This window comes from Barbatula barbatula, assembly GCF_947034865.1.
Source record: "Barbatula barbatula genome assembly, chromosome: 8".
In the NCBI taxonomy this organism is placed as follows: domain Eukaryota; kingdom Metazoa; phylum Chordata; class Actinopteri; order Cypriniformes; family Nemacheilidae; genus Barbatula; species Barbatula barbatula.
In genome coordinates this window covers 22,215,817-22,229,595 of record NC_136771.1, presented here as the reverse complement: position 1 = coordinate 22,229,595, position 13,779 = coordinate 22,215,817, and the positions used below count along the sequence as shown (strand labels likewise).

General features: G+C 35.2%; 2 protein-coding genes across 7 annotated transcripts in view; both read right to left on the bottom strand.

The window, feature by feature from the left end:
- Positions 1–28: 28 nt before the first annotated feature.
- On the bottom strand, positions 29–3,247 carry crfb15 (cytokine receptor family member B15). The gene is made up of 7 exons (XM_079461928.1): positions 3,113–3,247; positions 2,237–2,351; positions 1,850–2,016; positions 1,476–1,630; positions 1,047–1,212; positions 730–854; positions 29–608 (listed from the first exon to the last, which is right to left on the bottom strand). Exons 1-7 carry the CDS (start codon positions 3,180–3,182, stop codon positions 288–290), a joined length of 1,119 nt encoding a protein of 372 aa, XP_079318054.1. The 5' UTR covers positions 3,183–3,247; the 3' UTR covers positions 29–287.
- Positions 3,248–4,251: 1,004 nt separating this feature from the next.
- dmd (dystrophin) overlaps positions 4,252–13,779 on the bottom strand; it is a 78,551-nt gene continuing 69,023 nt past the window's right edge. For 3 of the 6 annotated variants that reach the window (XM_079462047.1, XM_079462046.1, XM_079462048.1), the window contains 4 exons: positions 12,182–12,425; positions 8,854–8,974; positions 6,573–6,665; positions 4,252–5,532 (listed from right to left, as the gene is read on the bottom strand). In XM_079462047.1, coding sequence (XP_079318173.1) covers positions 5,435–5,532; positions 6,573–6,665; positions 8,854–8,974; positions 12,182–12,425 — 556 coding nt within the window. In that variant the 3' untranslated portion in view covers positions 4,252–5,434. Of the gene's footprint in view, positions 5,533–5,781; positions 5,805–6,572; positions 6,666–8,853; positions 8,975–12,181; positions 12,426–13,779 lie in introns of all 6 variants that reach the window. The other 3 variants (XM_079462050.1, XM_079462051.1, XM_079462049.1) reach the window with 3 other exon arrangements.

The following is a 13,779-nucleotide window of genomic DNA, read 5'->3' as shown; positions in this document are numbered from 1 at the left end:
TCATACAATAGTGGTAGAGCAAAAGTTATGGTGAATCAGAAACGCCAACATTAATCAGAGAAGTGAACAGACCACACAATACAGTTCATTTCCATCTTTCATTTACTGTTACACGCAATATTTACAATAACAATCAGTCAATTCAGTCATCCATTCAGTAAACAGCTTTACAACGCACTTATTTACAGTCATTTAAAAGATAAGTATGTAAAACATATTGCACCTGATGTAATAGAACAAACACAACAATGTGGAATATTCGCCTTAAACATCATTAAATATTAGCTTCAGCAAACATTTGTATGTTTCACATCAAAGTTGGAATCAGCTAAATTGTAGTAAAAAGACTGAATGCCAATGGAACTTCCGAAGTCGGGTTGATGAGAGATAAACTTGTCAAAGCATATTGGGTAGAGATGGTTCGGGTAGAAAGTAGGAGCGGGTTTTGTTTGAATCAGGCGTTTGTAGTCATACTCCGCTTCTTGAATTGGGGCTAGACAGCACGTGTCCTCCGGGTTCTTGGGACCTTCATAAAAGTGGTCCTCAGAAAAGGAACTTATTTTATCCAGCTGTTCTTTTTGATTTGATGTATGCTGTATTGCCTCAAACTAAAAAGAACGTTAAATGGTTTGTTAATGGCATGTTTTTACAGTCAGAAATATGATAACTACTAATCATAAATAGGTACTGGTGTGTTTTATGTAATGATGTGATGAATATGAGACATACCTTGCTAAAACGATCAGGTAGTTCGGTTTTAGGATACAGAAACTGTTTCACTTTATATATCAACCAGGAGAACAGGAGCACCAGAGGAAGGAGAACAGCGGCGGCGATGACGCAAGTGGTCAGAACTGATAAAAAGTGGAAAGTCACTTAAAGGTCGTAGCATTCAAGCTATACATTTCTAACCAAACCAGTACAAATCAATCTTGTCAACAAGTTCTTGTGATTTTGTGTGCCGTAAAGTACATCATAAACACACTGTTGAGTATTTGATGCGCAAGGTTTACATCCAGTTTAAAAGATGAGCAACGTTTACATACCGGGAACGTTGAGCACACAAACAGGCGGACTGAATGGGGTCTCATTTCTTTTTCCTTTGAGAAACATTCGCACCTGAGTGCAATATCTGCTCCACGAGCTTAATTCTTTTATTCTCATCTTCACGTCTTCCTCCTTGTCTTCGTTATTAATCGTTTTCTCTCTCACCTACAGGAACAAAGTTCATTTCAGTCGAGACGGGCATGAAATGACCCTTTCCAACGTTTTTCGTTTTGTTCTTTAAGCTCAATTCGTAGAGCAGTGTTAGCAAAGCAAAGGTCATGGGTTTGAACCCCATGAAACACAGTCAGTTATTTGGTGGTATTAAAAGGCATAAACCATTTTAAAGGTCCAGTGTATGAAATGTAGCGCCATCTTGGGGCGAGGTTCTTATTCAATACAGAAACCATTACGTGCAATAAACATCTTACCGATTCCTCAAGGCCATCGATCCAATATTTGATGACATAAGACACTTCCATGTAAACTTTCCTAAGTCTGCCCACTTTCAACACCGGGTCTTGGACGTGCACTTCCAAAATGTTGTTTTTGATGACGAGATGTACAGTAGGGGGTCCTATGATAGCTATAGGGCATCAAAGTCAAGTCATGTTTATTTATAGCGTTTTTTACAATTGTCATCGTTACAAAGCAGCTGTACAAGAAAACATTGACTATAAGCAAAACATACAAGGTTGTGCAAGTCAAAACACAGGTACAATATCAGACAGAAGAAATATCAGACATTCGCAAAGTAGCAAATGTTATATAATAGTAAGTTAAGCGGTGCTAAATCCATACTCACTTTGGGTATCAGGTGTGAACTCATCTGCATTAACCCACTTAGAGAACCGTCCGTGAAGCTCCGCTCGCACCTGGAAAATGTACCTCCCGAATACAGTTGGCAACTGTCCCGCGTCACATTTCAGCTCTTTAGAGTCATTACAGACATAAGTTGTATCTTTCCCCAAGCTGCAGAAGCAAAATACTGATGTCAGACACAGCACAATAAAACGTCAGTTAACATGTTCTCTCTACAATATGGTTATTGTTTTTAACTTCTGCAAAAAAACAAAGAACACTTGTTTCAAAGTGTAAATGGAACTCAGTCCATTTACACTTTGAAACAAGTGTTCTTTGATTTTGTTTTATTAACAGTTGGTAGACTGAGCGAACTGTTTGTAGTTCTTACCTATATCTTGTAGTGTATGTTACATTATCCTTAGAAGTGTGAAGGTAGTTCCACTCTACAACTGCACCCATGTTGACGGAAGTTATCTTTACGTTCTGTGGTGCAGCCAATTTGACTAAAGTAAAACAGAGAACAACCACAGTAAGTATTACATTACACAGATAATGTAGTACTGCAGATGAATTAAAGGGACAGTTCACCCCCAAATAAAAATTCAGTCTTTGTTTATTCACCCTCGAGTTGTTCCAAATCTGTTTACATTTCTTTGTAACACGGAGAAAGATATTTGGTAGAATGCTTGTAACTAAACAGCTCTGTGCCACCATTGTCTACCATAGCAGGAAAAATGGCAATGATAGTCAAAAGAATCCCAGAACTGTTTTCTTCAAAACATCTTCTTTTGCACTCAACAGAACAAAGAAATATACACAGATTTGGAACAACAGTTGAATAATTTAAAAACCAACAATTTAAAGAGGAATTAAATTAAATAATTTAAAAACCAAAGTTGTTTTATGTGAAATTTGATTTAAATATGAAATCATGTTAATGCAGCACAAGTGTGACTGAAGAGATCTGAATGGTTCCATAAAGAACCTTTAACATATCTGAAGAACATTTATTCGCCCAAAAAGCAGAAAGGTTCTTCGGATAAAAAAAAGGTAAAACCAAGATGGTTCTTTAAAGAACAAAAATGGTTCTTCTATCTATGGCATCCCCAAAGAACCATTTAAGCACCTTTATTTTTGGGAGTCTGGCAATCTTTTAGCATATTTTAAGGATAATTTGAAATGAAACAATAAAAACACGTTGTATTTATACTTTCTTTTGAAACATTACGATCATCTAAAATAAGAGTTAGCAAACAATACTCACCAGCATGTGTTGGGTAAACATTTAGTGTCACACAGAGTATCAAAGACCACACGCTGAGCTCCACAAACATGACTGTAAGGATCAGTGTGAAGGAGTAAACAGTGGCAGACAATTTAAACTCTCTGTCCGAGTCACATGACTAACAGGAACCAGAAACAATGACTTCCTCTTCAGGCATACAGACGACAAAGATAAGTCATAAAGTATAAAAATGTATTATTATTGAAAATATTATATTATAGAAACAATTAGTGCATTTAGGCTTTATTTAAACTGACATTTTCTTGTATTTGATTTTATAATGACAATTTACATACAAATATTACAAACCACGGGAAAAACGGGGAAAGTTGACTGTTCTTTGGAAATCAACATTGCCAGTTACAAAAATTAAAGATGTCTAGAATTTGGGTCTAGTCACAGACTAAGCTTTGAATGAAGCTGTGAATTTAATAATAAATGATGAGACTAAATTCAACTCAGAACTCCTTTGAACAAATAATAAAGCATCAATAAAAACGGAAAGAATATCATATTTAACTGTTTTCTTCTGTTCTTTTAGCGCTTCGAAACCTGCGTCAGAACTAATATGAAAACAATTTCCCAATTTTTGCACCACCCATTTATTTCTTTTCAATTTCATACCATTGAAATTCTTTTTAAATGCTACATTCTTTCGAAATGACTCAATCTGTAATAATGCTTGACCATGAACAAAATGATGCAAGTCTATGTCCCCAAAACAAGCTATTTTTAAAGCAACACAATGCTTATGAGTAATATTATGTGACAAACAGCTTCTACTTTCTTTCCCATTAAAAAGATAATGCTGAATATCTTATATTCAAGAAACATAAAAACATCCTTCTGCCTATATGACTTTTTTATAAATACTCTGTGTATTTGTTTATACCATCTGAAACTTTGTAAACCTGGCACTTCTCATTTCTATAGCCCAAGTATACTTAATCACTTGTTGTATTCCTAAAAGTCGCTTTGGATAAAAGCGTCTGCTAAATCATCAAATATAATGTAAATAAGAAATATCAGAAAAGAATGCAATCATTCACCAGCCAAGCAAATTCATAATGAAAGACAAATGGCGGCCATAATGTGTTTTCATTTTTATCAACCAATGCAGTGGCAAGTTAAGAAACCCACAATTACATTTCATCGTCTGGTAAAATATTATTTTTGCAATTACAAAAACGTATGATTTCAAAACAAGGGGTAGAATCAAATAGCACATTTTAGAAATAAATATGTAATACTCTGGACATGCTCATCTCCAAGGTGCAAAGCCATTTTGCAATTGTCATAAATTGTGTATACAGTCCATATACATTATGATCATTTTATTATATATATATATATATATATATATTGTGTACACACAACAAAAATATATCAGTCACACAAACTCCGATTTATTAACAGACAATGCAAAGTGGAATAGATTTTGCCGAATTTTAATTATTATTAGTGGATTTCTGTAAACGTTTTATTGTTTGCTAGCAGGTTTTCCATCTCAAAAGTAATAAATAACTACATATGTATTTTTTATGTAAATATTAGCTAAATGATGACAGGAGCACTGTTTTACATTCCAATATTACAAAATGATGATGGTGAATAATAAGGATACCGCAATTGTTGGGTTTATTTTTTTATGGAGATCTTATTAGTCCTGAACACATTAACATAACATCAGATTAATGTTGCCGTCTGTGGTAATATTTTCTCTCAATGACATTAAAACAGAAACATTATGAGGTAGCCAGTATATAACCATTTTCTTATGATTCGACATAAAAACATGACAAATGTTTGCCGACGGCTAGAGTTGAATGGTCTGGGTCACGTTACGGAAAAAAAATAATCACACAATCGTTTTTCATACATACAAGCGTTCGCACACGCAAACATGCACACAGAGGACGGACTTGCTTTTTAATACGCATTTGTTATTTTGTTACAAACAAAATTAGTCGATAAAGCACCCTTGCGTATACTCGGTCACCCATTTAGATAAAACACTTTGAAAACGCGCTCCACGCTGTACAAACACATGGCACGCGAGACGTTACATGTTATATAACACGCTCTTTCTCTTTTTTGTACAATTGCATAGAAGTTTAAAAACCTTTTCGTAATAAACGATTCTCGTCTTGCCGTAAGAAACTACCGAAACTACTAAAGATCAAATCTACAACGTGGAACCGCGATCCTTCAGAAAAATAGATTTTTATTGATTTGCCCGTTGTAAACATAGCCTGTTCAGTTGTTTACACTACAAAAACATGCACAGAGGAGAAGACATCTTCAGTCTAAATCCCGCTCCTCGGTTATAACGCTAACCAACGACTCCATGGCATGTCCGATGTTGTCGACCATGTGGAAAAGACTTCCAACGTTAGGACCTGCAAGAGATGAAAAAGCATAACACGTACGTTATCACTGTCTTCATATACAATTTAACAACAATGTTACTACGTTTGGACATCAAAATATGTTGCATGTGTGCAAAAGAGTGTGGGATGGCTATGTTTGGGGTTTGTTCTACAGCTGTGCAATGACAAAAAAATTCAAGTCTAGTCTGAGAACAAAATTATAGATAAAAAAAGTGGAGGAGAAAGGAAAGAAAGTAAAGGGTTAGCTACAGTACTAACCTTTCATGGGCTTAGTCGTCCACCTTAGACACAGAGGAAAACAGAATAAGAAAATCAGTAAAGATGGAGTAGGTGATAGACAGAAGTGAATCTAAGCAGGAAGTGTATTGCAAGCAAAAGCAATAGATGTAACATGATTAAATAAATCACAAGTTTTCACAAATTTTATTTTATAAGGATAAATAAAAAAAATTAGGTTACAACCTTGCAATTAAAAGGTTGCTTGCAATACATACCCAGCTAGAGTCATAAAACATAAACAGAAAAGCGTGTTCCATCATATTCATAAAAAAGCCAAGGAGAAATAAAAGTTGTAAAGGGTGATTTAAGAGATACAGAGATAAATGACGGATTTGGTCTTTTGATCTGCAAAATTAATTTCCTCTTTTAATGCTTAAATTATTACTGACGTCTTCAATTGAAACGGTCAAGCTCTGTTACTGACACCTAAATCTACTGTGATATGTTATTAAAGGTTGATTAAAAGTTTCAAATATACTCAAAGAATTTAATCATTCATAAAATGACCAGCTAAATTAAGTTTTACAGATGGAGAAAACTCTTTATGCTCTCATTACACTGAAAACCACATTCAAATATCAGTTAAGGAGGTCGTATCACAAAGTATCTTTTAAGATAAGAATTCGGTCGTGATGGGGTAAGATAAGAAGTTTGTTTCACATTTACATACAAGTTTAAAAGGCACAGCTCCAAAAAGTCTGTTAAATGATAAAGGTCGGAGAATGCTTGGGAAACCGTTTTGTCAAATTCGGCACAAAATGAAATGTCACCTTGGCTGTGAGGAAAGGAGTAGTTGAGCTGCTCGATGACATCCTCTAATCCAGTGCTTGCATCCTGGGAGGGACTGGACAGCTCATCATCACCTGAACACACAACAACCACTCTGTCACATTGAGAACGTGCCTCATAAACCCGGGAACCTGTATCCGATGTGTTTATGTAACAAAGATTCAACGTGACTATAGATTTTATTGTAAATAAAAAGACGAAATGATTTAACCCAATAGATTTCCTTAAAGTCAGAAAAACCACATGATAATAAATGTACATATTTTCATGTGAAACAGAATATCGAAGAAAAACATAGTGGACGTGTCTTGTGTTTACCACTGCACATACAGTCTGAAATATTTGTATATGCGCTTTTTCATATTTGGCGCTGGCGGTCTCTGAATGGTCAAAACGCCTCTCAAAATGCTTGCTACAGATGCGAAAAATGCAGAAAATCAAACCCATTCGAAATTTTTTCATGACGGACGAAAATATCGGAGGCAGCGTGTAAATGTGATTGACACAATCCGAGGTCGTATTTATTTTTTAACATGCGGAAATTTCTGATACAAATTTTGGACTCAATGTGCAATGGCCTTGACAGTTACCCCTTGTCTACACTAGACGCGAGCAGAGTGACAATTTTGATTAAAGATTATGAGGGCACATGAATTGAAACAATAAAATCATCCATAGGAACAATTATTTATAATAAACACTGCAATATTCCATAAAAAAATCCATAAAAAAAGAATTGTTATTTTTGATTTCGCAGGGACTTTAAGTTGCTTTAGTAAACGTGAAAATCAACCCATTCGATATTTCGCAAACACCACCACATACCACTTTCTGAAATAATGTGGGATCTTAAACAGTACAGCGTACAGTACTTTCATCACATGGACAAGCATTGTTCTAATAACTAACAGTTGTACAGGAAATATATGATCTACAATTTTTCTAAAAAGGTTATGAATTAGGTAGTTGACGAATAATTTAAAATTTTTGCAAAATCAGGAATTTACAATAAACAGTCTATGTAGCATCTTAATCACGGTGAGGTAAAAAGAACAACAAAAAGGTTTTTAAAAACAGGTTTTTTGTTTTGAATAATGTAAAGTATGTCATGCCGCTGTCACGGTTTAAAAACTCATGTCAACTACCCAATTATTTACCCATTAAACACAATACAATTTGTTTAATAAGTATCCATCCGCTCTCTTTTCATTAACCAAATAAAGTTACAAAAATTCAATGCAATTCAATTCAATTGCATATATTTTCAAATGTCTGAAAATGGGCCAACATTTTACTGGTGAGTCATTATCAAAACACAGAGATTCCTCACAAAATTAAAACGTATCCCTAGTTGCTAATAAGGGATTGTGTGCTTTTATCTGCAGTAATGACAAATATTTTCAAGAAATTAAGTGTTAAATGTTTGTTATTGAAAGGAAAATGAGCTTCAACAGGAAGGAAAATCGAAAGGGAATGAAAATACTACAATTGCAGAAACTGAACCAACAGTATTTTACATTTACATTTAGCAGATGCTTTTATCCAAAGCGACTTACAAAGAGCTCGGGGAGCAATAAGCGGGGAGCATTTTTACATCCATAAATCAGTATTTGTTGTTTGGATTTTGCTGAAACCTTTTTGGATACAAAGATGTTATTTTTCTAATTTGTTTACCTCAAATCTGAAGACAACGAATACAACGTTGGCTAACAGAGAAAATGCACTTCATTCAAAGCTCTCTCTCTTTTTGATTGACAACAATAAGATATCATTGCCTCTTTCTTTTAAAAGCTTCTGAAAATCCTTTGCTGAAACCAGCCTGGGCTTCAAGCCAAGTACAGAAATGAAAGATAATAATGATGCATATCAACGAATTACTAAAATGTAATTAATGAACAAATTAATACATTTGAACAGCATTAGGGGGCCTATGTTAATAACTTTATTTATACAAACAGAATATCATTCAGAAAGCACCAAACGCATGGCCGATCAACATCCTAACCCTTTCGGTCAAGATCAGCTTTAAAATTATAATAAAAAGTATTTAAAGACTGCAGAAGTCAAGGCTGATGAAATCATGTTAGGACAGTTACTTGCTCAGAATTAGGTTTCTCCAAATTCATATAAAAAACTGCCAAGATTACATAAATAACTGTTAGACAGAGAAGTTGTGAGACAAAAACTAACATTCAATTTAAGTTAAATACAGGTTTATGAATCTGAAGTGTTAGGTTTAAACTGGAAGTTAGGGACATTTACCCATGGTGTCTGTGGTTTGGCTTGCGGCCACACGCAGTGAGGCCAGGCTGGTGTCAGATCTCGGGGAGGCAGTTGACGGGGTGGACAGGCCTGTACCATTCACCTTGGATTCGGTCTGTTGCTAGGACATAGGTAGAAAGGAACCATAGAGATTAGGCAGGTGACTGGATGTAGAAAGAAGTACTGGGTACTCAAGCATTTCCAAACTTGTCTAACAAAAAATTGCTTGGAAATTAAATGAATTTTAAAGCCTAATTTTATCAAATCTTCGTTCACAATAGAGAACGGTTGCCTGAGCAGTTATTGGTGGTTTATTTTTTTCTCCCCCAAGGACTGTCAATAGATTATCAACTTAATGTTAAAATAATTGTGTAGTGGAGTTGTCTATTCAGAGTAAATGGATTTTACAATATTTGGTTTAGTTTGACACATTTCTTGAATTTCCCTTTCACGCATGTGTCCTTCTCAATCTCCTTTACAAATGTCACAAAATCCTTTAGCAAAAAATAAAGCAATACAGAGGCTGAACGTGATCACAAAATCTTTTTTCCAGGCAACTGTACAAAGATGTATTTTTTGTTTTTATATTCAAGACTGTTGACAGCATCCAAAGGGTCCATCCATGAAAACTGCGTCCAGGGTCCAGTGGTTTTTTTGTGATGACCGTACTGTGGCCATTTTCCCATAGTTTTGATTTATTTTTGGAATATGACATTATGTTCAATATTAATGCGTTTATTAGATTTATCACACTGAAGATACTTAAAAAAAGAAATGACTAAATTGTACAATTTTACCTTGGCTCATATATACAGAAGGGCCCTGTGATTTGTATAGCAAAAATTGGGAACACATCATCCAGAAAATTAAAATAAAAAACTGAATTTGGGATAAACAAAATAGAATTTGGGGAAGAATAAATAGATAAGTACTGTAATACTATCAGCATCTTAAAATAGTTCACATTCATGATGAAATATGTCACAGCAAAACCATTTAACCTCACCACACACATATGCTGTGCAACATTAACACTTCATAACGCAAGATCCTATACTGCCCTCTTCTGAAATACCTTCATAAATGCATAAAGATCAGTTCGGCATGCTGAAATCATGAAAAGTGTTGAATCCGTTTTCAGTTTGTTGATAAGAGAAACACATTCACATGAAATGAATATGGAAACATGTTTATTAAAAAACGAATAATAAAATTCTCAAGAATGACAATTGAGAACCTGCGTTTGCAATGAAAACACGTTTGTTGTTATTCTTGGAATATGTCCGTTAGAAACAATAAAAACAACATCAGACAGAAGTGAAGCCAATAAGCCAATGGCTTCAAATGAAGTCGAAAGAAGAGCTCATTTATATGTATTTACTCCTGTTCTTCTGGCTTCAGCCAAGGCGGCCGCTGGAAGTCTAGTGAGATTTTACTTCAAAGGGTCCACAAAGAACACACAAAGCAGTTCTTTCTAAAAGCACATTTGATATATATTCCATTTGGCAGAGACCCACAGTCAACTAATGCTCTTTCAGAAGTTACTGTATTCAACAAGACACGCGCAATTTCTTCAGTCAACAAATGTGACTTCAAACAAACTCTCAAACATGTCCGAAAAAATTGAGATTGTGAAGGATGCAAAGTCTCTTTAAACATTCATTTGGATCTTAAACGCTTATTTCTCTTGTTAGAAAATGCCGTATTGTTTAATAGGATAAGTTATGTTGAACCAATGTGGTCAATACGATCAATACGAGGTGGCTTCATCGGTGCAATATATATATACGTATATATATATCATTTAAAGAAATACCCATTCAATTGAATCAAAAGTTTTGGTAACATGCTCCATCCCTTTGTTTTACAGGGAAACAAACATATTACAGTAATGCACTTGCAATGGAAGAATATAATCATGTTCATATCAACGTCTAAATTAAACTAAATTTGACCATTTCACAAGCAAGTCTTAACAACAAAAACAATACTGATGAAAATATGTTCTTAATGTTTAAATTATGAAAATTAAAACGTGACAAAAGGTGTTAATACTCTTCATAAACCTTACAAAATCGAGTTTGAAGAGCATAAGATGAATATGTCTGTGTGGTACTGATAATCTAAATAGAATCACTGAACATCACCTAACAATTCCCTCCAAAAACACACTTTCAAGTCTTTGGCCTCTTTATATCTTCTCAATAAAGATAACCTTAAAACTCAGAAATATAAACCTAAACAGCCCCCCGATCCAATGGATTTTTTAATAAAGCTGTCATTCCACAGGTTTGCAGAAAAAATATGTCTTCACAAAAATGTTTTCAGACAAAATATGTTTAAGTCTAATATACATGTTTACATTTACAGAACTGTACGAAAATGCACATGTAAATGCAGAACTGCAATTATACAAAATCTTTTTTCATTGATAAGAAAAAACATTGATTTATGAACCATAAACACACCTAATCTGATCACTAAGCTACATTATAAAGGTGTACAAAGTCATTTTTGTAGACATTTTACATGGCACTTAGTGGTGTGAATGCAGCATTTTAAGAAGGTTTTGGATTACTGATGCCACGGCAGAAATGACACGTTCGCACGAACAATAATAATCCAATAAATAATCTATTCATGGGTTAGACGGATCAAATCTGTCATATTAAACATAACGGCCACCAAAATGCTCGAATGGTTTTCTCCAATCTAATGCATACTTATGAACTTTAAAGGTACTAATCGTTTTTCGGTACCTTGAATGTTACTTTGAGCACCTTTTAAAACTATACAACAAGCGGCCTTTATAATATCTTAATAAGATCAATTTCAGTAATATTTCTTTAACTAATTCTTAACAGAAAATGCTTTTTTATCACAATGTTTATCACATGGATAGAGTCATCTTAATTCCTGTGGTAACTAGTAAACATCGTGACATCAGTAAAGTCATGGGTTCAATTCCCCAGGGAGCAAACATACTGACAAAATGTATACATTGCGAGTCTCTTTGGCTAATAATCATTTTCTAAATGAAGAAATATAAATGACAAATGCTAATCAAATTACAACGTTATAATCATCAAACATGCATTAAAGAGACAAAAATCTTGCATCACTAGTGTAATGAACAGGTGGAAAATCCCTAACGCACCAAGTCAAGTCATTTAACAAAAAAATACCTAAATCAATTTAAGAGACATTCAGCCTCGATGCACAAATGTGGAGATGACTTGTTTCTTTTTCTGACACCTAAGTGATGCTCTTCACTGTATTCAGCGAGTACGTGAATGAAGAAAAAGAATTAAGGATATGTGCCACCCACCTGCTCAAGTAACTGTCTAAGGCGTTTGAGTTGTGATTCGAGCTGTTTGTTATGATCCTCCAGGATCTGCATTCTGGCCTCCAGACGACCCTTGTGCTGCCGCAGTAGTTTGGCCTCGGCTATGAGCTCGGCGTCTCGTGGACTCTGGGGCGAGATGGGCAGCATCTGTGGGGGCGACGGCAACGGTGACAGTCCCTTGTGGCCGTGCGCTTTTTTCAGACGATCGTACTCGGACTGTAGCTTCCTAGAAATCAACGACGACTTCAGAATGACAAGCTGACAAATAACAGTCATGTTCCAAATGATGCACTAGACACTTTCACTGCATTAAATTAAGTACTATACACTTGTACTACACACATACTTTGCTCTTAATGTGCACTATAAACTACACTCTTATACAATACACATACTAATGTGCACTGTACACTACACACTTAAACAAAACACCTAATGATGTGCTGAAGACTACACACATAATATATATCTAATGTGCACTGTACACTACACACTTATTCAAAACACTTAATGATGTGCTGAAGTAGGGCTGGGCGATAAAATGATAACGATATGTATCGCGATAGACATGTAATCAATATCAATAAAAAATGCGCTCGATAAAAGTTCGATAAAGTTTTTTTTTTCTTCGTCGGAAGAAACCCATGAAGAAACCAGAGGTTTCAAAGCAAGTTTGGTTGCATGAACAAAGGCACTCGCTCTCTGGTAGCCTAGCAACGTAGGGAGTGACAAGCTAACAGCCAATCGTGTAACAGTATCAAGTTTGGTTGCGCTGTTTCGTTGTCTCGTGCTGGTCTGCTGGATTCCTCTCAGAAACCGGCGACTGATAAGCAGAAAATGAGTGCCGCGGCGAGCGAGGAAATTGTAAATAAAAGAGGAAAAGTCAGCTCGCCAGTATGGCAGTTTTTTGGATATTACAAGTCTGACCGTAGTCAGACCAATGTCGTCTGCAAAGTATGCAAGACCGTTGTCCCCGCCAAGACTGGTAATACCACAAACTTGTTTTACCATCTTAGTCGCGCTCACCCTTTGGAGTCTCAGCTGGCGAAAAAGTACCTGTGCATCCCAGCCACCAGCACCCCCTCAGAAAGAATTTTTAGTACTGGGGGTAATATTGTAACATGCACCAGGGCAGCTTTAGACCCAGAGAAGGTCAACCAGCTGGTGTTCCTAGCACAAAACCTGGACTGAAAACATACTTTAATAGTTCAACTTCAAGTATTATTAGAGGAAGAATAACTTGAAGACTCGTTTGTTACTTTTTCATATTTCTGCAGGTTTCTAACAATGTTACTGTACTGTATCAGGTTTGTTATTTATGTTACAGATGTACATCAGTCTACCTCAGTTTTCTTTGTTTACAAAACATTGTACATATTTTAAAAAACTTTATTCACCAGAAGGTGAACAGCTAGTGAACTTCCTAGCACTAAGTTTGCACTAAATTCTCAGGTTTTTCTTTATTTATATTTAACACTTTGCACTATTGTATTACACTTTATTAAGCATTTCTTACATTTTATTTTCATTTTGCACCTTAAATGTTAAGAGATAATTGTTAAGTGTTCATTGTGACTTTA